We start from the raw sequence: 26,682 nt of genomic DNA, 5'->3' as shown, positions 1-26,682 counted from the left end.
CCTTCCCCTCCCTTTCTCCCCATTACATACAAGTGCAGCGAATAATGCATGGTATAACCTAAGTTCAGGGTCATCTTCTCTCCACCCAAGGTGTCCACAGTGTCTCAAATGTTCTTATGCCTTTTCTCTTAACAAATGTTTTTTTTCCGTATTCACATAGTCAGACTGTCTGAAGAATTCCCTCAATGTCGGCGGATCTTCATTTATCCAGTATCTGGCGATTAGCTTCCGCACAATATATAATAATCTAGCTATTGCCACCTTATATTTATTATGTACCTGGACCTCCTCCACATATCCCAGAATACAAACCACAGGATGCCTCTCAATCCTACAACCATACGCTCCCCCAATGGCATTAAGCACCACTGTCCAATAGGGGTTCAGATTTGGACACTGCAATAACATACGGAGAATTCCAGCCCCCTCCACCCGGCACCGAGGACACTCAGAAGTCTGTCTCAGACCTGCTCTATACAGCCGTTCAGGAGTCCTATATACTCTATGGAGTACATATATCTGCGAGAGTCTGCCCGGTTCACTCAGCGATAACTGGGGTATATATTCCATAATCACTTCCCATTTATTTTCCTCTATCCTACCCAATTCCTCCTCCCATTTCCCCTGTGCTCCAATAGGATAATTATTTAAAAAAGTATGCATTAGATCCTTATAAATGCCTTACACCACCCCTTTTGTTCCCCCCTCTGCGCAGACATAATCAATCAATATATCCTTGTGAATCTCCATATTCATCGTCTTGCTCTGCGTAACATAAGCATGCCGAAACTGCCCATATTGAAATCTGAAGACACAAAAGAGAATGGTAAAACCAAAAACACTCAGTTTGAAAAAATGTTTGCAGTAATCCGCAAGTGCTAGTAAAAGATGTGAATAACAGGGTATTTGGTTGATACGTTTTTTGCAAAAAATGTATACTAAGCTGCTCTACCAATCTTCACGGTATACCCATATCAGAGCAGTCCTAACTAATGTATGCAATCCTGTTCTGCCCTGTATGCACACATGGATTTTTCCTCTCTGAACCCTGTTCACACAGGTAATATACAGATGATCAGGTTTTTAAATACATCAGATAGGGATTGCATACATTAGTTAGGACTGCTCTGATATGGGTATACCGTGAAGATTGGTAGAGCAGCTTAGTATACATTTTTTGCAAAAAACGTATCAACCAAATACCCTGTTATTTACATCTTTTACTAGCACTTGCGGATTACTGCAAACATTTTTTCAAACTGAGTGTTTTTGGTTTTACCATTCTCTTTTGTGTCTTCAGGTTTCTTGGTGGTGTGTGAACATGTTCTTACAGACTTGTTCACTGTGCAAGTAGCCCATGTGTTCCTGTTTCCATGATTGTTCTCTTGTGTCTACAAGACTGGGGAGTTCCACCACTCCTCTTGGGCTAGCTGCACAAAAGCTGTTCTGCCCTGTATGCACACATGGATTTTTCCTCTCTGAACCCTGTTCACACAGGTAATATACAGATGATCAGGTTTTTAAATACATCAGATAGGGATTGCATACATTAGTTAGGACTGCTCTGATATGGGTATACCGTGAAGATTGGTAGAGCAGCTTAGTATACATTTTTTGCAAAAAACGTATCAACCAAATACCCTGTTATTTACATCTTTTACTAGCACTTGCGGATTACTGCAAACATTTTTTCAAACTGAGTGTTTTTGGTTTTACCATTCTCTTTTGTGTCTTCAGGTTTCTTGGTGGTGTGTGAACATGTTCTTACAGACTTGTTCACTGTGCAAGTAGCCCATGTGTTCCTGTTTCCATGATTGTTCTCTTGTGTCTACAAGACTGGGGAGTTCCACCACTCCTCTTGGGCTAGCTGCACAAAAGCTGTTCTGCCCTGTATGCACACATGGATTTTTCCTCTCTGAACCCTGTTCACACAGGTAATATACAGATGATCAGGTTTTTAAATACATCAGATAGGGATTGCATACATTAGTTAGGACTGCTCTGATATGGGTATACCGTGAAGATTGGTAGAGCAGCTTAGTATACATTTTTTGCAAAAAACGTATCAACCAAATACCCTGTTATTTACATCTTTTACTAGCACTTGCGGATTACTGCAAACATTTTTTCAAACTGAGTGTTTTTGGTTTTACCATTCTCTTTTGTGTCTTCAGGTTTCGTGGTGGTGTGTGAACATGTTCTTACAGACTTGTTCACTGTGCAAGTAGCCCATGTGTTCCTGTTTCCATATTGAAATCTGCAGACCTCCAGTAGACCATAATCCTGCAACTTACCAAAGGGCACCAGTCCCTGCACGTCCTGCATCTCAACCATGTACTGTATTCCCAGTCTCATCCAATTTTTAAATTCTCCCATTTTAACAAATTCCGGTAGAGTCTCGTTTTGCCATATCGGGGAAAAATTTGTCAAGAGCTCCAAACCCCTAATCTTTTTAATTGCCTCCCAGACTTTATGCATCAGCTCTAAAGTAGGATACACCAAGAACATCTTCCTGAAACATCCTGCCTCCAACCCCTGAACCAAGGGATCCCTCCCCATCACCTGGACCAAGAGATTCCACACCTTAGATGTGAGGAGAGCGGTCCTACATTATATAGGCAGAGTAGGGCTCTGTTTGTGTCTTTTCAGGGCCACAGGAAGGGTTTTGGAGTCACAAAGATCAATTTATCACATTGGATCAGAGATATAATCTGTCTGGCCTACTCAGCAAAGGGTAAAGGTCCTCCGGATGGAAAAGGGCACATTCGTCACGGGCTATGACATCCTCCTGGGCTGAGAAGGCGGATGTCTCGATTGATCTGATATGTAATGCTGCAACATGGTCTTCACCATCTACCTTTTACAACCACTAGAGACTCGATTTGTCATCATCTTCTGACTTGGTTTTCGGGAGATCTGTCCTCAATATGGTGGTCCCTCCCAGATGATGGTTCTCTGAAAGTCTCTCAGTGGGTGCTGTCGTGGCGAGAATAAAAAAAACGGATTACTTACCGGTAATTGTATTTTATGGAGTCCACGACAGCACCCACTCACTTCCCTCCCTTTAGTAGCACATACTAGAGATGTGTATGTAACTCACTCCGGGTGATGGTAGTATATATTGAGGTACCGTATTTCCCGGCGTATAAGATGACTTTTTGACCCATAAAAATTGTCCCAAAAGTCGGGGATCGTCTTATACGACGGGTACGGCGTGTGCAGGGATACTGCATTTTGGCGTGTGGTTCCCAGGGTCTGGAGGAGAGGAGACGCTCCTTCTGGCCCTGGGATCCATATTCATGTAAAAAATAAAAAATAAAAAACATGGATATACTCACCCTCGGACGGGCCCTGGATCACAGCGCTGCAAGCGTCTCCCTCTGTTCCTTAGAATGCGGTGAGTGAAGGACCTTCAATGACGTCACGGTCACCTGAGCGGTCAGGTGACCGCTCACCTGACCGCTCAGGTGACCGCTCACCTGACCGCTCGTGTGGTTTTTATAAAGATGTTCTAATGTTTTCTTGGCGGTTCCTCTTGTACTCTGTAATCTAACTGAGGAGGTGAGGTGTTATGTTTGCTAATGACAGGTGTTATGAAGGCAATCCAGAAACACAGTGTGCTTAGCGATCAGAGCGCACACAGTGATCTGACAAATACCCAAAAATACAAGAACGAGCTCTGAGACGTGGAAACTCTGTAGACTGCACACCTGATCCTATCCTAAACACAACTAAAAGCGGCTGTGGATTGCGCCTAACAACTACCTAGGCAACTCGGCACAGCCTAAGAAACTAGCTAGCCTGAAGATAGAAAAATAGGCCTGACTTGCCCCAGAGAAATTCCCCAAAGGAAAAGGCAGCCCCCCACATATAGTGACTGTGAGTAAGATGAAAAGACAAAACGTAGGGATGAAATAGATTCAGCAAAGTGGGGCCCGATATTCTAGGACAGAGCGAGGACAGTAAAGCGAACTTTGCAGTCTACAAAAAACCCTAAAGCAAAACCACGCAAAGGGGGCAAAAAAACCCACCGTGCCGAACTAACGGCACGGCGGTACACCCTTTGCGTCTCAGAGCTTCCAGCAAAACAAAAGACAAGCTGGACAGAAAAAAAGCAACAAAAAAGCAAAAAGCACTTAGCTATACAGATCAGCAGGTCACAGGAACAATCAGGAGAAGCTCAGATCCAACACTGAAACATTGACAAGGAGCAAGGATAGCAGCATCAGGCGGAGTTAAGTAATGAAGCAGTTAACGAGCTCACCAGAACACCTGAGGGAGGAAGCTCAGAAGCTGCAGTACCACTTGTGACCACAGGAGTGAATTCAGCCACAGAATTCACAACAGTGAGGGGCACCGCTCCTTTTTATCTGTAGGTTTCCTGCTCCTGGGAGCGGATCCCCTCTCTCAGTGGGTGCTGTCGTGGACTCCATAAAATACAATTACCGTTAAGTAATCCGGATTATATTTGTGTAATCAGAACGTTGGAGATGGTAGGATTAGAGCTGATCATAGATGTGACTTCTCCATCTGTCTGTGACTTTTACAATATCTGTTTCAGGGTGAAGATCTGACCCATATTAATACTACAGAGACATATGTGAGGGGTGATGAGCGATGTAAAGAGAAGATTCCTGTATATGACTACCCAGGTGAGTAGAGAAGTCACAGATTCTTCTCAGTCACCGGCTGTGGCTGCTTTATCAGTGGTGTAGTCTGGCTGTATCGCAATCATGTGATCACCATTTTTCCTCTAGACTACAACATTCTCCTCCTTCCAAAACTCTTCAAATGGCTTTGGGCATTAAAAGCCCTTTTCTATAGAACATAGAGCCTGGAGGACCAACCTATACCCTGAAATTAGGATACACTGACTGTAACCTGCCCAGATCTGTAAACTCCAAAGCCAAATGACAGCGTACGTAGAATGTAGAATGTGCTGACAAGTTAGAAAAACTTGAAGAAAAATATGATGATGGCCTGTAAGGGAAAGGGGAGGGTAATGATGCTGTTGGCTTCCTAGAACCCTGAGATCTTATTGGATGAATCTCCCTTCTCTCCCTCCTGTGCTGCTGAATGTGCTCATATGGTCCCTACAAGACCAGGTCCAGTCTTTCTGGCCAAACTTCACTTTTATGATCAACAACATTGAATGTGCAGTGAGGCCAAGCGTGAATTTCTGTACTGTAACAACAGAGTTTCCCTTTATCCTGAATTTTCAGTTTCTTTTAAAACCGAATAACTTCAAGGAGGATTGTGATAAACTTCTTAAAAGACCTTACCCCTGTGCCATGATATATATCTAAGCTGTGTGTGGCTGATGACTGTAATATACAGTACAGACCAAAAGTTTGGACACACCTTCTCATTTAAAGATTTTTCTGTATTTTCATGACTATCAAAATTTTACATACTTAACAAAAAAGTGTGAAACAACTGAAATTATGTCTTATAGTCTAGGTTCTTCAAATTAGCCACCTTTTGCTTTGATGACTGCTTTGCACACTCTTGGCATTCTCTTGATGAGCTTCAAGAGGTAGTCACTGGGAATGGTCTTCCAACAATCTTGAAGGAGTTCCCAGAGATGCTTAGCACTTGTTGGCCCTTTTGCCTCCACTCTGCGGTCCAGCTCACCCCAAACCATCTCGATTGGGTTCAGGTCTGGTGACTGTGGAGGCCAGGTCATCTGGCGTAACACCCCATCACTCTCCTTCTTGATCAAATAGCCCTTACACAGCCTGGAGGTGTTTTGGGTCATTGTCCTGTTGAAAAATAAATTATGGTCCAACTAAACGCAAACCAAGACATAATTTTAGTTGTTTCACACTTTTTTGTTAAGTATATAATTCCACATGTGTTAGTTCATAGTTTTGATGCCTTCAGGGTGAATGTACAATTTTGATAGTCATGAAAATACAGAAAAATCTTTAAATGAGAAGGTGTGTCCAAACTTTTGGTCTGTACTGTACATTTACTCACACCTTCAGGAGATGTGTTGGCTCGAGCTCTGGTTTCATGGATTCACTCCACGTCATAAATTACATTATGTTTTCAATCCTAAGGAATTTAGATTGTGCAGTAATCTGTCCTGAAATGGAGGCACTGATACTTTCTCTACTCTTCTGAACAGGACTCGCAATGGCTCCAGTAGTCCACCATAAATGAGTGCAACTCCAGTTTAGTGTTTGAGCTCTCCCATCATACATACGCTGTTGTTGGGGATGTAACATAGTTTTTTATTCTATGTCTTTTTTACCTGTTCATCTGTATGATAGTTTGATTGTGCTGGGATTGCCCTACCTCAGTTATCTGAGTCTGTAACTCCGTGTTAGTCCTTAGCCCCTTTCCTGCATCGGTCGTAAATGTACGCCGATGTCGGACACCTTCCCTTTGATGTGGGCTCCGGCGGGGAGTGCACATTTTCCTGGCACGTCAGCTGTTTTGAACAGCTGACATGTGCAAGGAACAGCCGCGGGTGAATTCACGATCCACCCTCAGCTATTAACACGTTAAATGCTGCTGCCAAACGCCGACAGCAGCATTTAACATGCTCTTCTGGCAATCGTGCCAGAAATCTGCCCATCGGTGACCCCCATCACGTGATCACAGGTCACCAATGGGTTGGCATGACAACCAGAGGTCTCCTGTATTCCTCTATGGTTGTCACTGCCAGCTTGCAGTGAGCGCCGCCACGTGGTGAGCGCTCATATCAAGTGACTAATTCTGCTACATCCAGGTGATCTGATCATCGTTTGTATGTAGCTGAGCCGATTGGGTTATGGCAGCTTCTAGTCTTCCATGGAGGCTATTGAAGCTTGCCAAAAGAAAAAAAAAAAGTTTTTAAAAATATAAAAAAATATAAAAGTTCAAATCACCCCCCGTTTGCCCTAATTAAAATAAAATAATAAAAAATCAAACATATCAAATATGTGTATCGCAATGTTCAGAATTACCCGATATATCAATATTAAAAAATAATTTACCTGATCGCTAAACAGCGTAGCCAGAAAAAAAGTAAAAATGCCAGAAATACGTTTTTTTGCTCACCACGACATTGCATTAAAATGCAATAACTGGCGATCAAAAGATCGTATCTGCACCAAAATAGTATAATTAAAAACGACAGCTCGGTGTGCAAAAAATCAGCCCTTACCAAACCCATGATCACGAAAAACGGAGAATCTACGGGTATCGGAAAATGGCGCAATTTATTTTTTTTAACAAAGTTCGGAATTTTTTTTCTTCACTTAGATAAAAAAGAACCTAGACATGTTTGGTGTCTATGAATTCATAATAACCTGGAGAATCATAGTGTCAGGTCAGTTTTAGTATTTAATGAACATAGTAAAAAATGTAAACTGTGGGATTGCACTTTTTTGCAATTTCACAGCAAATTCACGGAATTTTGTTTCCGTTTTCCAGTACACGATATGTTAAAATTAAGCTCTCACTCAAAAATACAACTAAACCCACAAAAAAACAAGCCCTCACATGGCAATATTTACGAAAAAAAATAGTTATGGCTCTGGGAAGAAGGGGAGCAAAGAATGAAAATGCAAAACCAAAAATGCCTCTGGTTGTTAAGGGGTTAAAAAAGGTCTCCATTCCCTTTTCCCTTATCACACGTCAGATCTGCACTATTATGCTGTATGCACACAATGCGTTTTCTCTGCGTTTTTTTTACGTGTGTAAATGCTCCAAAAACGCAATGGAATACTAAAGCAAGGGAATTCAATGACAATCCTGAAGTGTTGTGCACATTATCAGTAAATTTCCATCCTTATTTGCAGCGTTTTATTTTCTGCAGCATGTCAATTCTTTTTGCATTTCTGCAGCACTTTTGATTAACGGACTTCAATTGAGTCAGTGAAATCTGCAGCAAAAACGCAGGTATAAAAGGTTTGCAGATTTGCTGCCAAAAACGCAGCAAATTGTCAAAGGGAATGTCACGATCCAATTTTGGATTTGTGGCAGATCTGGTTTGCTTCAGTTTAATACCTTTTTTCCTTTCTGGTCATCGGGGGTTAATGCAGTTTCTTACCCCCGGTGGCCGCTGATGTTACTGCATTGCTGCTTGCTCAGCTGATGCTTGTGATGACCACTCCCTCCATCCTTTAAGAGGTCAGCTGGTTCATCAGCTGACTGTCGGTGTTAGTTTATTCTTCAGCGACAACAAAGCAAAAATCTGTATATTAAGTGTGAGTCATACAGGTGATCCCACTAATCATAAGTCGTAACAAAGCAAAAAAGTGGAAAATAAAACATAACTTTTAATACACTAAAGTCAGTAAAAACCAGTCACCCAAGTGAATATATAAAACAAGGGGGCCAAGTCTCAACCATGTGTAATGGACTTAAGAGACTAATGAGCCCTGGACAGGATAAAAAAGTTTCCGACCGTAATTTCGGAACCAATATTTCTGAGACAGGATTCAAAGAAGCTATGCCAGAATAAATGAGAGACAGCAACAATCCCTGTACACTGAGACGCATATATAAACAATGAACAGTTATTAGCATGTACTGTGAGAGATGCTTACTGTAACTTTTAAACAAAGTAAAAGGAACGGTCTCACCAATTCCCTCAGGCAGGTATAGGAGCGCCGGGTGTTCCTTTGTCAAATTAACATCCGGGTAAAGAAGAGATGACAATCCCTATGTCAATCCCTACGGGGCTACCAGTAAGCTATCCCCAAAGCTCCTGCCCTTACAAGGGCAGTCCACAGCTACTCCTGTATACACATGCCCTGCACTCTCCCTATCTTATCGTCCCGACGCGTTTCTTCCAAGCTCAAGTCATCAGGGGACTTGCTTGTATGAGGAGATAATGCTATGTCCTGGTAAAAGGAGGGACAAAAAGTCCTGTCATCTCTTCTTTACCCGGATGTTCATCTGACAAAGGAACACCCGACGCTCCAATACCTGCCTGAGGGAATTGGTGAGACCGTTCCTTTTACTTTGTTTAAAAGTTACAGTAAGCATCTCTCACAGTACATGCTAATAACTGTTCATTGTTTATATATGCGTCTGAGTGTACAGGTATTGTTGCTGTCTCTCATTTATTCTGGCTTAGCTTCTTTGAATCCAGTCTAAGAAATATTGGTTCCGAAATTACGGTCGGAAACATTTTATCCTGTCCAGGGCTCATTAGTCTCTTAAGTCCATTACACATGGTTGAGACTTGGCCCCCTTGTTTTATATATTCACTTGGGTGACTGATTTTTACTGACTTTAGTGTATTAAAAGTTGTTTTATTTTCCACTTTTTTGCTTTGTTATGACATTCTTCAGCAACCAAGCCAGGAGTAAGAGCTAGCTGGGAACTGTTGCTCTACTGCTGTGTCCGTTTACATCTGGTGTTTTTTCCTGCAGTGCTGTGCCTTGCAGCATTAAGCTAAGTGTGGTTTACCTTTTCCTTTTACGTTGTCTGTTTACCTGTTTATTGTATAGTTATACACTGGTGCAGTCCACCTCCCTTGGGGGGAGTGGGGGTCACTATAGGGCCTGCATAGGAGACAGGGATACGCTGGCGGCTCAGGCCTCCTAACCTTCATAGGTACCCCCAAGATAAGGGAAAGCCAGGGCCCCTTATAGTGCAGAGACAGGTGCGGGTTCTTAATACGCCGTCCTGCCCATTTTTGCCATAATCGGCGTGACAGGGAAATGTCAGAGGAAGAGTGTGTGGGCGGAGAATGTGTGTGTGTCTCTGTGTGTGGGTGGCGAATATGTGCGTGTGTGTATGTGTACTCATGCGACGTGTATACCCAGGCATCATCTGATGAGACTAAGTGATCAGTTAATATAGAAAAAAGTGGGGCTGACAGCACTCACACAAACGGGCGCTCGTTCCTTGTCCAGGGAACCAACCTGGATATATCAAGTAGTCCAAAAGAAGATGAACAGCGCTCCAGCCGGGTGTCGTAGTAAAAAAGAGAACTTTATTTATCCATGTAGAAGCAACGTTTCGACCAGTATCCTGGTCTTTTTCAAGCATGCAACACAGTACAAAGTGTCGGCTTAAATGGTGTGGATACCACACAGGGCACCAATCACCAGCCAGCCACTAATTACATAAATACATATAGCAAATAACATCGATCAGACAACCCCTAATACATTAAAATGGATACACACAATACCAGCAGCATGGAAAAAAAGGAAAAATCGAAACAAAAAAGCATATACCATATAACATTACTGCAGTGTTTATTTATCGTCCAACCAATTAGGTTCCGGCATACCCGTAACCAGGGCTACAAAGCTCCAATGGGATAGTCATCACAGTCCTCATATCCAATCCGGATCCTTTCTATGTTCGGCGCCGAAATTCAACCAGCCTATCTGGCCTCATCACGCTTCCAAAGAGCCCTGAATAACAAATCAGGCAGCCGCTTACAACTTACATCATAACTACATCACAATCCCGCGTCATATCCCGGCAAGCCACAGGACCGCAACGAACTCAGAAGCACCCTGATGAGTGTAGCTGTGCGTCGTGGCAACAGCCCGCCCATCTCACATGACTGTAGAGCAGGGCCCGCCCCGCTGCGACGCGATCATCCATCCCCCATGCAAAGGAGAGGCCACGGACGCGCGCAGGCGCGATACCGCCGGAAGCCGCAGCATCGCAATACACGATACAAGCAGGTCCAGCGGCGCCGCGCATGCCACACCCCCCGACTCCTCCCACGCAGGGAGGACGCCGACGCGTCACAGCCAGAACATCCCAAACACGACGTCACGGAGCCGGCAAGCTAGATGTCAATGCGCAGGCGCCCAAAACATCATTGGATCTACGCAGCCACGGCCACAATGGGTTGCCACGGTAACCTAGAAAACATAAGTAGATTAAATAAACCAACTCTAGATAGTACAGCTCGAATGTAATGCATAAGAGCATCCACAATAATTATACAAATCTAAAGAGTTTCACTGACGGAGGACAACAAAACCGATATTGTATGTTCAATCCTACAGATTAAAAACATTAAAAAGTAAAGACACTTTAAAAACAAAATACCGATAAAGATGCCATAACTGAGGGGAGAGAGAACTATTTAGGAATACAGACCTGTAAATTGAAATCTAAATTAAGACCTCCAGGTTGTAAGGTCCCCAAAGAGTAAATCCATCTCATTTCCTTCTTCCTAAGCAATGATAATCTATCCCCTCCTCTCCTTAGAACCGGAACACTATCTATTACCCTAAAGCGTAATTGGTTGACAGAATGCTTGTTATCCAAAAAATGTTTGGGGATTGGCAAATCTGTAAGTCCAGTACGTATCGTGCTCTTGTGCTTACTGATTCGTGTCCGCACCTCCATCGTGGTCTCCCCCACGTAAGCTAACCCGCACGGACACGTAATCATGTAAACAACAAAGCTCGAAGAGCAAGTGTAACGTTCCTTTAAGTAAATTTTCTTCCCCGTATGGGGGTGATAGAAGAACTCTCCTTTAAGCATGTTGTTACAGCTTGCACAACCCAGGCATGGAAAATTTCCAAGTCTGGGTGTGCTCAGAGTTGTTTGAATTGAAGAGCTCTTGAAGGACCCAATATCCAACAGGACAGGTTTGTGTACTGTTCCAACCTCTGGCGCCACGTCAGAGCCTGGTGGCGTTACATTGATGATATTTTTCTTATTTGGGACGGTAATGAGACGGAGCTTAATGAATTTCATCAATATCTTAATGGAGTATACGTGGAATTACAGTTCACCTTGACATTCTCTACTTCTCAGCTCCAGTTCTTGGATACCCTTGTGTACAAAGAAGGAGATAAATTAAAGACAGACATCTTTGTGAAAGAGACCGATAGAAATGGCCTGTTGCTTTTTGATAGCAACCATCCTCGGAGAATGGTTAACTCCTTACCATGGAGCCAACTCCTGAGGGTGCGGAGGATTGTGTCGGATGACACTGTGGTGGACCGGAGGCTGGACGAGATGTGTCTTAAGTTCTCCAACAGGGGTTATCCTAAGAAGGAGCTAAGTAGATTTAATCACAAGGCCCGTAATTTACCACGGGAGTCCACTCGTAAATCAGGCTCTTCTAAGCAGTCTGGGGAGCGTATCCCTTTTGTATCTACAGTGGGGCAAAAAAGTATTTAGTCAGTCAGCAATAGTGCAAGTTCCACCACTTAAAAAGATGAGAGGCGTATGTAATTTACATCATAGGTAGACCTCAACTATGGGAGACAAACTGAGAAAAAAAATCCAGAAAATCACATTGTCTGTTTTTTTTATCATTTTATTTGCATATTATGGTGGAAAATAAGTATTTGGTCAGAAACAAACAATCAAGATTTCTGGCTCTCACAGACCTGTAACTTCTTCTTTAAGAGTCTCCTCTTTCCTCCACTCATTACCTGTAGTAATGGCACCTGTTTAAACTTGTTATCAGTATAAAAAGACACCTGTGCACACCCTCAAACAGTCTGACTCCAAACTCCACTATGGTGAAGACCAAAGAGCTGTCAAAGGACACCAGAAACAAAATTGTAGCCCTGCACCAGGCTGGGAAGACTGAATCTGCAATAGCCAACCAGCTTGGAGTGAAGAAATCAACAATGGGAGCAATAATTAGAAAATGGAAGACATACAAGACCACTGATAATCTCCCTCGATCTGGGGCTCCACGCAAAATACCACCCCGTGGGGTCAGGATGATCACAAGAACGGTGAGCAAAAATCCCAGAACCACGCGGGGGGACCTAGTGAATGAACTGCAGAGAGCTGTGACCAATGTAACAAGGCCTACCATAAGTAACACACTACGCCACCATGGACTCAGATCCTGCAGTGCCAGACGTGTCCCACTGCTTAAGCCAGTACATGTCCGGGCCCGTCTGAAGTTTGCTAGAGAGCATTTGGATGATCCAGAGGAGTTTTGGGAGAATGTCCTATGGTCTGATGAAACCAAACTGGAACTGTTTGGTAGAAACACAACTTGTCGTGTTTGGAGGAAAAAGAATACTGAGTTGCATCCATCAAACACCATACCTACTGTAAAGCATGGTGGTGGAAACATCATGCTTTGGGGCTGTTTCTCTGCAAAGGGGCCAGGACGACTGATCCGGGTACATGAAAGAATGAATGGGGCCATGTATCGTGAGATTTTGAGTGCAAACCTCCTTCCATCAGCAAGGGCATTGAAGATGAAACGTGGCTGGGTCTTTCAACATGACAATGATCCAAAGCACACCGCCGGGGCAACGAAGGAGTGGCTTCGTAAGAAGCATTTCAAGGTCCTGGAGTGGCCTAGCCAGTCTCCAGATCTCAACCCTATAGAAAACCTTTGGAGGGAGTTGAAAGTCCGTGTTGCCAAGCGAAAAGCCAAAAACATCACTGCTCTAGAGGAGATCTGCATGGAGGAATGGGCCAACATACCAACAACAGTGTGTGGCAACCTTGTGAAGACTTACAGAAAACGTTTGACCTCTGTCATTGCCAACAAAGGATATATTACAAAGTATTGAGATTAAATTTTGTTTCTGACCAAATACTTATTTTCCACCATAATATGCAAATAAAATGATAAAAAAACAGACAATGTGATTTTCTGGATTTTTTTTTCTCAGTTTGTCTCCCATAGTTGAGGTCTACCTATGATGTAAATTACAGACGCCTCTCATCTTTTTAAGTGGTGGAACTTGCACTATTGCTGACTGACTAAATACTTTTTTGCCCCACTGTACATATACTTCAGCCAGTGGTCAAATTGACAGGGCCTTGGGAAAACATTGGTTGGGCTTACAACGCGGTTTACCATCAATACTGACGTTTAACAATTATCCAATGATGTCTTACAGAAGGGGACGCAATCTGGGTGATAGTCTAGTAAGATCGGATATTGGGTCCTTCAAGAGCTCTTCAATTCAAACAACTCTGAGCACACTCAGACTTGGAAATTTTCCATGCCTGGGTTGTGCAAGCTGTAACAACATGCTTAAAGGAGAGTTCTTCTATCACCCCCATACGGGGAAGAAAATTTTCTTAAAGGAACGTTACACTTGCTCTTCGAGCTTTGTTGTTTACATGATTACGTGTCCGTGCGGGTTAGCTTACGTGGGGGAGACCACGATGGAGGTGCGGACACGAATCAGTAAGCACAAGAGCACGATACGTACTGGACTTACAGATTTGCCAATCCCCAAACATTTTTTGGATAACAAGCATTCTGTCAACCAATTACGCTTTAGGGTAATAGATAGTGTTCCGGTTCTAAGGAGAGGAGGGGATAGATTATCATTGCTTAGGAAGAAGGAAATGAGATGGATTTACTCTTTGGGGACCTTACAACCTGGAGGTCTTAATTTAGATTTCAATTTACAGGTCTGTATTCCTAAATAGTTCTCTCTCCCCTCAGTTATGGCATCTTTATCGGTATTTTGTTTTTAAAGTGTCTTTACTTTTTAATGTTTTTAATCTGTAGGATTGAACATACAATATCGGTTTTGTTGTCCTCCGTCAGTGAAACTCTTTAGATTTGTATAATTATTGTGGATGCTCTTATGCATTACATTCGAGCTGTACTATCTAGAGTTGGTTTATTTAATCTATTTATGTTTTCTAGGTTACCGTGGCAACCCATTGTGGCCGTGGCTGCGTAGATCCAATGATGTTTCGGGCGCCTGCGCATTGACATCTAGCTTGCCGGCTCCGTGACGTCGTGTTTGGGATGTTCTGGCTGTGACGCGTCGGCGTCCTCCCTGCGTGGGAGGAGTCGGGGGTGTGGCATGCGCGGCGCCGCTGGACCTGCTTGTATCGTGTATTGCGATGCTGCGGCTTCCGGCGGTATCGCGCCTGCGCGCGTCCGTGGCCTCTCCTTTGCATGGGAGATGGATGATCGCGTCGCAGCGGGGCGGGCCCTGCTCTACAGTCATGTGAGATGGGCGGGCTGTTGCCACAACGCACAGCTACACTCATCAGGGTGCTTCTGAGTTCGTTGCGGTCCTGTGGCTTGCCGGGATATGACGCGGGATTGTGATGTAGTTATGATGTAAGTTGTAAGCGGCTGCCTGATTTGTTATTCAGGGCTCTTTGGAAGCGTGATGAGGCCAGATAGGCTGGTTGAATTTCGGCGCCGAACATAGAAAGGATCCGGATTGGATATGAGGACTGTGATGACTATCCCATTGGAGCTTTGTAGCCCTGGTTACGGGTATGCCGGAACCTAATTGGTTGGACGATAAATAAACACTGCAGTAATGTTATATGGTATATGCTTTTTTGTTTCGATTTTTCCTTTTTTTCCATGCTGCTGGTATTGTGTGTATCCATTTTAATGTATTAGGGGTTGTCTGATCGATGTTATTTGCTATATGTATTTATGTAATTAGTGGCTGGCTGGTGATTGGTGCCCTGTGTGGTATCCACACCATTTAAGCCGACACTTTGTACTGTGTTGCATGCTTGAAAAAGACCAGGATACTGGTCGAAACGTTGCTTCTACATGGATACATAAAGTTCTCTTTTTTACCACGACACCCGGCTGGAGCGCTGTTCATCTTCTTTTGGACTAAGTGATCAGTTAATCAGCTGATCAGCTCCGGTGCTCTCACTTAAGGCATCGCTGCGTGGAAAAGTTCTCACACAGTGGTAGTGCCGTAAGTGAGAGCATCGGAGCTGATGAACTCCAGTGAAGTTTCACGACAGCGCAGTGATACACTGCGGGAATAATTACCTCCTGTCACTGTGTTACCGGAGGCCGGGTAGAGCAGTCACATCTACTGATGTGACTGTTCTACACGTGAGATCCCCATGGGACACTCGGTATTAAATGGACTACGGTGGACAGGATAGTATTATATGTTGGTTTATTATTTTTGATTGTTTGCAGGAGACAAGGGAGTTGGAGATTAGGCGTTCAGTAAGTATGGTACATTTTGATTCAATAAAGGAGTCTATGTGATTATTTCAAATAAAGGACTTTATTCTGGGTGTCTGTGTTTTATACAATATCACTATGGTTAGTAATGCATAGGTGTCTTATAGATGCCTCTCCATTACTAACCTGTGGGCTTGATGTCACCTGATAATACATAGGTGACATCAACCCCACAAATGTTAACTCCACTTGCCACTGCTATAAGGCAAGAGGGAAGAGCGAGGCTAAGTGCCAGAATTGGCGCATCTATAAGATGCAGCATTTCTGGGGTGGCTGAGAGTTGTTGTTTCTAGCCTGGGGGGGATGCCAATATCCATGGCCCTTTCCCAGGCTATTAATATCAGCCCATATCTGGCTTCCTAGCCTTTGCTGGTCCGATTTTATAGGGGAAGCCCATGTAAAAAAATTTTGGGGGTTTCCCTGTAAACTAGCCAGTAAAGGCTAAGTAAACAGCTGTGAGCTGATATTAATACTCGTAGCCTGCAAACCTTTGGCTATTGGCTCCTTGCCAGAATATTAATATCAGCTGTCGGCTTTTCCTCTGCTGGTTATGAAAATTATGCGAGAGCCCATGCAATTTTTAAAAAAAATATTTTGAAGTATAAACAGATATTACATTTTACGCAATAATTGATAATTGATTTTTTGTTACAGCATATGTAGGTTAATTATGTTACTTCTCCTACATAGGCTGGTGTGTGTGTGTCTTTATTTAATATTAATGAGGGTATCTGGCTGAAGAGGTTGAACAAGGAAATTACATCACAACTATTATTATTTTTTTAATATATCTTTATTTAGCTCTTTGGATTCACAAAAATGCATAAAAACAGCGCGTATTGTAAGATGTGTTTTTCTGCCAAGAGATGCAGAAAGCTTGCAGAAATTTCTGCAAGCAAATACGCAACGTTCACACACAGCCTTATAAATAGTGCTATTTAAAAGTATATTTGAAATTAATGTGATAGTTTATATTGCTATCATAAAGGCCAATATTTTCTAAGAGCCACTGAGTCCCATACTCTAATTACCCCAAAGAGGTTTTGCCATTAGATCCTCATTTTTTTACACTTCAAAACACTGTTCAGCATGATTATTTCAGTAGGTGTGTTATATAGTCGCAGTTTTGCCCATCATCCTTTAACTTCTTTAACCCCTTTACATATGGACTTACACACAGACCCCTAGGCTTGGGCCACATTGATACTTGCTTTTCAGTAGTATAAGATGGCAAGAAGAATAGTCAGGTAGTCTGGCTAGAACCGTGAGTGAAGAGAAAATACAAAATCAAAAGAAACAAGAGTAGTCAGTAAACAGGCCGGGATCACAACAGGAAACAAATACACAAGCTGGGAGCTGATTACAGAGGACTGGACCAGAGGAGAACAAGCCTGTATCTCGCAGCTTTTGGCAATATGCTTCAATCTTTAGTAGAGCACGGTGCTTTCCAGTTGGCTAAAGTAGGGTGCAGATTACTCTAGCTGTACACCGTGCACACTCAAACTGCCAGAATATATGGTACCCCTGCCGGAATAGATGGTATCACAGGTTGCAGGCACCTTAAACTTGGTGGCTCAACAGTCTGCGCCCCCCAGAGCTTCTGGTTCTGATGTCTCCTCCATTACTAGCGCCGCCTACAGAATGATTAAGCAGACGTCATAGGAGCTGATCCGAGAGAAGATGAGACACAGCATTTGTAGAAGCCCTAAAATGACAAAATGCTAGAAAACCAGAGCAGTATAAATCCCCATCAAGTGACTCCATTTTTGACAGTATAACCCTATGTGAATTAATCTATAGGAGTAGTGACAATTTTGACTCCACAGCCACTTCCCGGTAATTAGCGCGCAGTGGATGTTGGAGAGTAAAAATAGAAAATATACCATTTTATTACCCAACACATAGGGCCCAGATTGTGCTCCAGAAGACGCACGCACCATAAATTAAGTGGGTTCTTCTCGCTATAGTAATGCCAAATACATGGATGCTAAATGTGGTTTGGGAACACTGCGAGGCTCAGAAGCGAGGGGGAGATTTAACTTTGGAAGAGTGGATTTTGCTAGATTGGTTTATAGAAGCCATGTTGCTTTTCAAGCCACTAATAATGTAGAAACTTCTATTTTTCCTTTGACAGATGATGGCCCTGAGTGGGGACTTGTTTTTTGTAAGATGAGTAGAACTTTTCATTGGTATTATTTTGTCTACATAACATTGTTTGGTGGCTTTTTTTTCCATATTTGGGAGGCAGAATGAACAAACAGTTGAACACCACGCTCCACTGGTTCATGCGATAAGGTTTTCTGTTAGACAGTGAACTGTCATTTTGTTTGTGAAAAATTACAATATTTTACATAACTTGCCATTTGTAATTATACACAAAACCACGGAAGTAATGCCATAGTAGAAGATTTAAAATGTCATTTTATTACATATATGCGAACATTACAAAAATTAACAAAAAGGAAGGGGGGGAAAAAAACAACACAAAATAGCCGCAATACCAAAAATATAATGCACTTCAAAGTGCTAAAGGGGATGTTTAGAAAATTAATATCCCATGCTACTCTTACTCACTCCAGCAGTCACAGTGTAAGTTCCAAATATAGATTATACTAATAAATAATATAAAATCATAATGAATATAAATCATATATCAAAGTGAAACAAAACACTGAGCTGCAGCCTATATCATGACACTATTGCACTATGCAAAAAGTCCTAATGTATACAAAAATATATATTTTTTTATATTTTAAGGACACGAAAAAATTTTTAATACATAATTAGTAAAGTCCAAAGTGCTTAGTATAAAAAGGATTTTTTTATATTGGAAAATATTTTCAAATAAATGCCCTTAATACTGAGGTAGCAAAGAAAAGTGCCATATGCCAGAAACTATATAGCAGCTAAATAGTAATTGCAAAAAGTGCATAGTGCTATCCAGAATAGAGCTACAAATCAATACCTATATTACTGAGATTCAGAAAAAGTGCCATGTGCCAAGACACAGTAGCAGCTAAATGATAAGGGCAAAAGTGCACCGTGCAGACAGGAGTTAAAGAGAGCTAAATATAAGAGTAATACATGACCTGTTTGGGCGGCTCAAAAAACCCGCAGAACCCGACGCGCGTTTCGCGTATAGCTTCTTCATTGGGGAAAGTGAATATGAGCAGGGAATACAAAGGGGTCCTTATATATACCTTGGAGATCAGTGGTGGCAGCGGCATGTGTGCGGCGCTTCCGTTACCAAGAACCGGATGTGAAGCCCACACAGATCGGCGTCCCACGTCACATGCGCGCGCCCCTCCTCCCGACGCGTCAGAGAGGGAGGCGCAGCACACGCGACGAGCACAGACGCGTCGCCATGGGAACGCACAAGCCGGAGATGCGGGAAGCGCACGCCGCTGTAGGAGAACAAAGTCAGGCCGTAAATATCTTAATACCTGCGCCAGAAGATGGGGAATCAGTGTCACAGTGAGCAGAAGAGCTACCAAATATAGCTGGTAGCAATAAAAAACAAGTGTCGAAGTGTGTGAGAGTAACTCCCATCAAAGACAAAAAGGGGGAGAGGTTGAATAACGCAAATACAATATAAAAAACAATTAATAGTGTGGGAAAGTGAATCCCAATATTATAAAAATAGGACGCAAAAATAATAATAATAACAGACGTCCGAAAAAACAGTGACAAAAATTACGTATGCATAAACCCTCCAACCCACCCAAGGGAAAGGGAGGAAAGAGGGAAAACATAATATAATTGAGAATGTCAATAATAAAAAACAGTGTAATATTAACAATATAATGCAAAAAATGCAATATTAAATATATATTTTTTCATGTTGCTTGACAAGAATCCTCATCAACATTCCAAAGGATCTCCCACGACGTTATCCATAATCTTCTGCCAGAACGAATTACCACATGCCACGAAGAACCAACCAGGACCTTCCGACTAACCATCATGACAGTCATCCTCAAAGGTAAGTATAAGAAACATAACTGAAAAAAACTAAGAAAAATGACAAATGTAAGAATAAAAACATTAAAATAAGGACACACTACATTAAAAAAAGTATCTAAACTAAAGAAAAGAGGAAAAACTAAGGATCTCATTAAGCCCATGTGGGTAAACGGAGTTTACCCTAGAGATCCATCTCGCTTCTAGCTGAGCCAAATTCCTACGCCAATTACCACCCCTCTGATCAACATAGACCTTGTCAATGCCAATTACCTTCAGAAGTTTTGCATTGCATTCATGTTCCAACCTAAAATGTCTAGGTACAGGTTTCAAAGAGGAAATGTCCTCAATATCCTTGGAATTCATGATGTCTCTGTAATGTTCCCTTACACGTATCTTCAAGGGTCTTGATGTTAGGCCTATATAAATCTTCTTACAGGGACAGGTGGCATAATATACCACCCCAAAGCTGTTGCAAGAAATATGTTGGGTAATTGCAAAAGTATGATTACCATCACTGGATAGAAACTCATTGGCTCGTAACATATTCGGACATGCTATGCAATCGTTACAAGGAAAAAATCCCCACTTGGGGCCTTTAGAGCCAAAAACTCTTTCTGGGGTTTGTCCTGAGTGGTAGCTATGAACCAATATATCTTTAAGATTTTTTGCCCTTCTGTATGTAATTGAGGGTTGATCATGCAAGTATTTAGACAAGGTTTTGTCCATCTTTAACATAGGCCAGTACTTCTCCAATGCCTGTTTCATAATCCAACATTTGTCACTGTAGGTAGAAATAAATCTCACTGTATTATCTGATGGAGGTTTTTCTTTGATTCGTAATAAATCTTCCCTTCTGGCTCTACATGCCTTCTTTCGCCCTTTCTTAATACTCCGTTTCGAATAGCCTCTATTCTCGAACCTTACAGATAGAGCATCAGCTTGTTCATTAAAGGCTTCTTCATTAGAACATATTCTTTTGATTCTCAAAAATTGTCCTGTTGGTATGCCATTTATTAATTGCTTAGGATGTGCTGAGGATGCGTGTAGTAGAGAGTTCACAGCTGTCTCTTTCCGAAAGACCTTTGTTTCAATGTAGTCATTACCTCCTTTCGTGACCATAACATCTAAAAATTCCAAATTACTCTGACTATATTTGCACGTGAGTTTCACATTGATTTTGTTGGTATTCAAAATGCCCAAGAAAGATAGAAGGTCCTGTTCTGTGCCCTGCCAAATTAGAAAGATATCGTCAATAAATCTTACCCAGAACAGGACCTTCTCAATAAAGTCGATGGGTCTAGTAAAGAAAATTGACCTCTCCCATAAACCTAAAAATAAATTTGCATACGAGGGGGCAAAAGATGCCCCCATCGCAGTGCCTTGATTTTGTTGATAAATAATATCTTTAAAAATGAAAAAATTATGAGTCAAGGCAAATTCTAATAAAGAAATCAAAAACTCAATAAATTCTGTGCAATAGTCCGTCATAGATAGAAACATTTTCACTGCCCGAATGCCATCCCCATGTTGTATGGAAGTGTACAACGACAAGTGTACAACGACTCCACATCGAATGTTACAAGCCACATGTCACTCTCCATCGGTATACCCTCAATCTTAGATAAGAAATCTCCAGTATCTCTGATGTATGAAGGCAGAGTGTGTACCAAAGGTTTAAGATGGAATTCAAGGTACTTACCAGTATCTTTCTTGGGCATTTTGAATACCAACAAAATCGATGTGAAACTCACGTGCAAATATAGTCAGAGTAATTTGGAATTTTTAGATGTTATGGTCACGAAAGGAGGTAATGACTACATTGAAACAAAGGTCTTTCGGAAAGAGACAGCCGTGAACTCTCTACTACACGCATCCTCAGCACATCCTAAGCAATTAATAAATGGCATACCAACAGGACAATTTTTGAGAATCAAAAGAATATGTTCTAATGAAGAAGCCTTTAATGAACAAGCTGATGCTCTATCTGTAAGGTTCGAGAATAGAGGCTATTCGAAACGGAGTATTAAGAAAGGGCGAAAGAAGGCATGTAGAGCCAGAAGGGAAGATTTATTACGAATCAAAGAAAAACCTCCATCAGATAATACAGTGAGATTTATTTCTACCTACAGTGACAAATGTTGGATTATGAAACAGGCATTGGAGAAGTACTGGCCTATGTTAAAGATGGACAAAACCTTGTCTAAATACTTGCATGATCAACCCTCAATTACATACAGAAGGGCAAAAAATCTTAAAGATATATTGGTTCATAGCTACCACTCAGGACAAACCCCAGAAAGAGTTTTTGGCTCTAAAGGCCCCAAGTGGGGATTTTTTCCTTGTAACGATTGCATAGCATGTCCGAATATGTTACGAGCCAATGAGTTTCTATCCAGTGATGGTAATCATACTTTTGCAATTACCCAACATATTTCTTGCAACAGCTTTGGGGTGGTATATTATGCCACCTGTCCCTGTAAGAAGATTTATATAGGCCTAACATCAAGACCCTTGAAGATACGTGTAAGGGAACATTACAGAGACATCATGAATTCCAAGGATATTGAGGACATTTCCTCTTTGAAACCTGTACCTAGACATTTTAGGTTGGAACATGAATGCAATGCAAAACTTCTGAAGGTAATTGGCATTGACAAGGTCTATGTTGATCAGAGGGGTGGTAATTGGCGTAGGAATTTGGCTCAGCTAGAAGCGAGATGGATCTCTAGGGTAAACTCCGTTTACCCACATGGGCTTAATGAGATCCTTAGTTTTTCCTCTTTTCTTTAGTTTAGATACTTTTTTTAATGTAGTGTGTCCTTATTTTAATGTTTTTATTCTTACATTTGTCATTTTTCTTAGTTTTTTTCAGTTATGTTTCTTATACTTACCTTTGAGGATGACTGTCATGATGGTTAGTCGGAAGGTCCTGGTTGGTTCTTCGTGGCATGTGGTAATTCGTTCTGGCAGAAGATTATGGATAACGTCGTGGGAGATCCTTCGGAATGTTGATGAGGATTCTTGTCAAGCAACATGAAAAAATATATATTTAATATTGCATTTTTTGCATTATATTGTTAATATTACACTGTTTTTTATTATTGACATTCTCAATTATATTATGTTTTCCCTCTTTCCTCCCTTTCCCTTGGGTGGGTTGGAGGATTTATGCATACGTAATTTTTGTCACTGTTTTTTCGGACGTCTGTTATTATTATTATTTTTGCGTTCTATTTTTATAATATTGGGATTCACTTTCCCACACTATTAATTGTTTTTTATATTGTATTTGCGTTATTCAACCTCTCCCCCTTTTTGTCTTTGATGGGAGTTACTCCCACACACTTCGACACTTGTTTTTTATTGCTACCAGCTATATTTGGTAGCTCTTCTGCTCACTGTGACACTGATTCCCCATCTTCTGGCGCAGGTATTAAGATATTTACGGCCTGACTTTGTTCTCCTACAGCGGCGTGCGCTTCCCGCATCTCCGGCTTGTGCGTTCCCATGGCGACGCGTCTGTGCTCGTCGCGTGTGCTGCGCCTCCCTCTCTGACGCGTCGGGAGGAGGGGCACGCGCATGTGACGTGGGACGCCGATCTGTGTGGGCTTCACATCCGGTTCTTGGTAACGGAAGCGCCGCACACATGCCGCTGCCACCACTGATCTCCAAGGTATATATAAGGACCCCTTTGTATTCCCTGCTCATATTCACTTTCCCCAACGAAGAAGCTATACGCGAAACGCGCGTCGGGTTCTGCGGGTTTTTTGAGCCGCCCAAACAGGTCATGTATTACTCTTATATTTAGCTCTCTTTAACTCCTGTCTGCACGGTGCACTTTTGCCCTTATCATTTGGCTGCTACTGTGTCTTGGCACATGGCACTTTTTCTGAATCTCAGTAATATAGGTATTGATTTGTAGCTCTATTCTGGATAGCACTATGCACTTTTTGCAATTACTATTTAGCTGCTATATAGTTTCTGGCATATGGCACTTTTCTTTGCTACCTCAGTATTAAGGGCATTTATTTGAAAATCTTTTCCAATATAAAAAAATCCTTTTTATACTAAGCACTTTGCACTTTACTAATTATGTATTAAAAATTTTTTCGTGTCCTTAAAATATAAAAAAATATATATTTTTGTATACATTAGGACTTTTTGTATAGTGCAATAGTGTCATGATACAGGCTGCAGCTCAGTGTTTTGTTTCACTTTGATACATGATTTATATTCATTATGATTTTATATTATTTATTAGTATAATCTATATTTGGAACTTACACTGTGACTGCTGGAGTGAGTAAGAGTAGCATGGGATATTAATTTTCTAAACATCCCCTTTAGCACTTTGAAGTGCATTATATTTTTGGTATTGCGGCTATTTTGTGTTGTTTCCCCCCCCCCCCCCCCCTTCCTTTTTGTTAATTAAGTTTTGTAATGTTCGCATATATGTAATAAAATGACATTTTAAATCTTCTACTATGGCATTACTTCCGTGGTTTTGTGTAGGATTTGCTTAATTGGAAGTGCCTTCATTAGGCCAGTTTTTTGGTTCATTTGTAATTATAGTTTAAGTAGAAATATTTAAAAAAATACATTTGAGGATGTTTCATTGAAAAATAATAATTGGTTTTATTCTTAGATTACTGTACCAGGAGATCAGAGGGACAGCTGACATCTTCAACTTTTAAATCAGATGATCTTGAGATCACACAGGATACATTTGAAGTGAATGTTATTACGCCAGACGTACCATCATCCGTTCATAGCAAAGATCTGTCATTTGATCTTTTGAAACAGGTCGTGTCTTCTGATTCATTACCAACTACTAAGGAAATTCAAAGTCACACAATAAGCATTAAAAAACAAACTGTTTCTAAATCAAAGAAGCCTTTTTCATCTTCCGAATATGGAAATAGTTTTCCCCTTGAAAAGTCTTTTCTTAAACATCAAAAAATTCACACAGCAGAGAACAGATTTTCTTGTTCAAAATGTGGGAAATGTTTTAACCAAAAATCAGATTTTGTTATACACCAAAGAACCCACACAGGGGAGAAGCCTTTTTCCTGTTCAGAATGTGGGAAATGTTTTAACAAGAAATCACATATTGTTATACACCAAAGAACCCACACAGGGGAGAAGCCTTTTTCCTGTTCAGAATGTGGGAAATGTTTTAACAAGAAATCACATATTGTTTTACACCAAAGAACCCACTCAGGGGAGAAGCCTTTTTCCTGTTCAGAATGTGGGAAATGGTTTAACCAGACATCTAATTTGCTTAAGCACCAGAGAATTCACGCAGGGGAGAAGCCTTTTTCATGTTCAGAATGTGGGAAATGGTTTAACCAGAAATCTAATTTGCTTAAGCACGAGAGAATTCACACAGGGGAAAAGCCTTTTTCATGTTCAGAATGTGGGAAATGTTTTAGCCAGAAATCAGATTTGGTTAATCACCATAGAACCCATACAGGGGAGAAGCCTTTTTCATGTTCAGAATGTGGGAAATGTTTTAACCATAAATCATATCTTGTTATACACCAAAGAACTCACACAGGGGAGAAGCCTTTTTCCTGTTCAGAATGTGGGAAATGTTTTAACCAGAAATCATATCTTGTTATACACCAGAGAACTCACACAGGTGAGAAGCCTTTTTCATGTTCAGAATGTGGGAAATGTTTTAACCAGAAATCATATCTTGTTATACACCAGAGAACTCACACAGGGGAGAAGCCTATTTCCTGTTCAGAATGTGGGAAATGTTTTAACCAGAATTCACATCTTATTAAACACCAAAGAACTCACACAGGGGAGAAGCCTTTTTCCTGTTCAGAATGTGGGAAATGTTTTAACGAGAAATCATATTTTGTTATACACCAGAAAACTCACACAGGGGAGAAACCTTTTTCCTGTTCACAATGTGAGAAATATTTTAACCAGAAAGCGCATCTTGATAACCACCAGAGAACCCACACAGGAGGGAAGCCTTTTTCATGTTCTTAATGTGGGAAATGTTTTAAACGGAAATAGTATTTTCTTAAAGGAGTTGTCATCATGTTTGGCCTTGTTAAAATTAAAAAAAATCATATTCACCTTTCATGCCGGTGCTGTACCAGTGGCATCATCACTCTCGTTCCTGGGGCTCATATAAGGTTGCTGCATCACACGAGCCCTGTGCCCAATCAGCCCCAGCTTCACTGTCCCCACCCTCAGACGTATTGAACATGAACAAGAAGCCACTGCTGTAACTTCTCTTTAACTTCCTCTTATTGTTCGATTTGTCTGAAGGTGAGAACAGTGAAAGGGAATGTAATAGACTATTCTGAGGACCGCTGGAAATGAATGCCAAAAATTCTTTATTTAAATAATAACCAGTCATAAGTAACACCAACGTTTCAGCAAAAGAGCCTTTGTCAAGGTATTTATCTACAAAACAATACCACAAAATAAAATAATCCAGATCAATAAATCAATACATCAACTGGTCAATCAAAAGTCTCAATGTAAAGGGCATACACCAGAAGCGGACTATAGATGCTAAAGAAATAGATGAATATACATCCATAAACACATATATATATGTGTGCACATATGTACATCAAGGACCATAATGGTGCATGTTATGAAGAACCTATAATAACATCATCCTGTGACAAAATAAATTAAAGAAGCTGTGAAATAAAAAATAGTGACAATTACTATACATGAAAAATACCATAACCTATAGTAAATCTAACGTATACAACAAGTGTAAGTAAGAGGTCTTATATAGTAAAGAGGAATAATCCCACATGGTCCCACGCGTGCAAACGGTAAACAAATAATTACCTGTATGA

At 41.3% G+C, this 26,682-nt stretch overlaps 1 protein-coding gene across 1 annotated transcript in view; it reads left to right on the top strand.

The window, feature by feature from the left end:
- LOC138663198 (oocyte zinc finger protein XlCOF22-like) overlaps positions 1 to 26,289 on the top strand; it is a 32,752-nt gene extending 6,463 nt beyond the window's left edge. Inside the window, exons 6-7 of the mRNA XM_069749354.1 lie at positions 4,562 to 4,652; positions 24,492 to 26,289. Coding sequence (XP_069605455.1) covers positions 4,562 to 4,652; positions 24,492 to 25,849 — 1,449 coding nt within the window. The 3' untranslated portion in view covers positions 25,850 to 26,289. The remainder of the gene's footprint in view (positions 1 to 4,561; positions 4,653 to 24,491) is intronic.
- Positions 26,290 to 26,682: the final 393 nt, after the last annotated feature.

This window comes from Ranitomeya imitator, chromosome 2 (genome assembly GCF_032444005.1).
Source record: "Ranitomeya imitator isolate aRanImi1 chromosome 2, aRanImi1.pri, whole genome shotgun sequence".
Lineage (NCBI taxonomy): Eukaryota > Metazoa > Chordata > Amphibia > Anura > Dendrobatidae > Ranitomeya > Ranitomeya imitator.
Note: the sequence above shows the minus strand (reverse complement) of the source record. Positions and strands in the feature narration are given on the sequence as shown.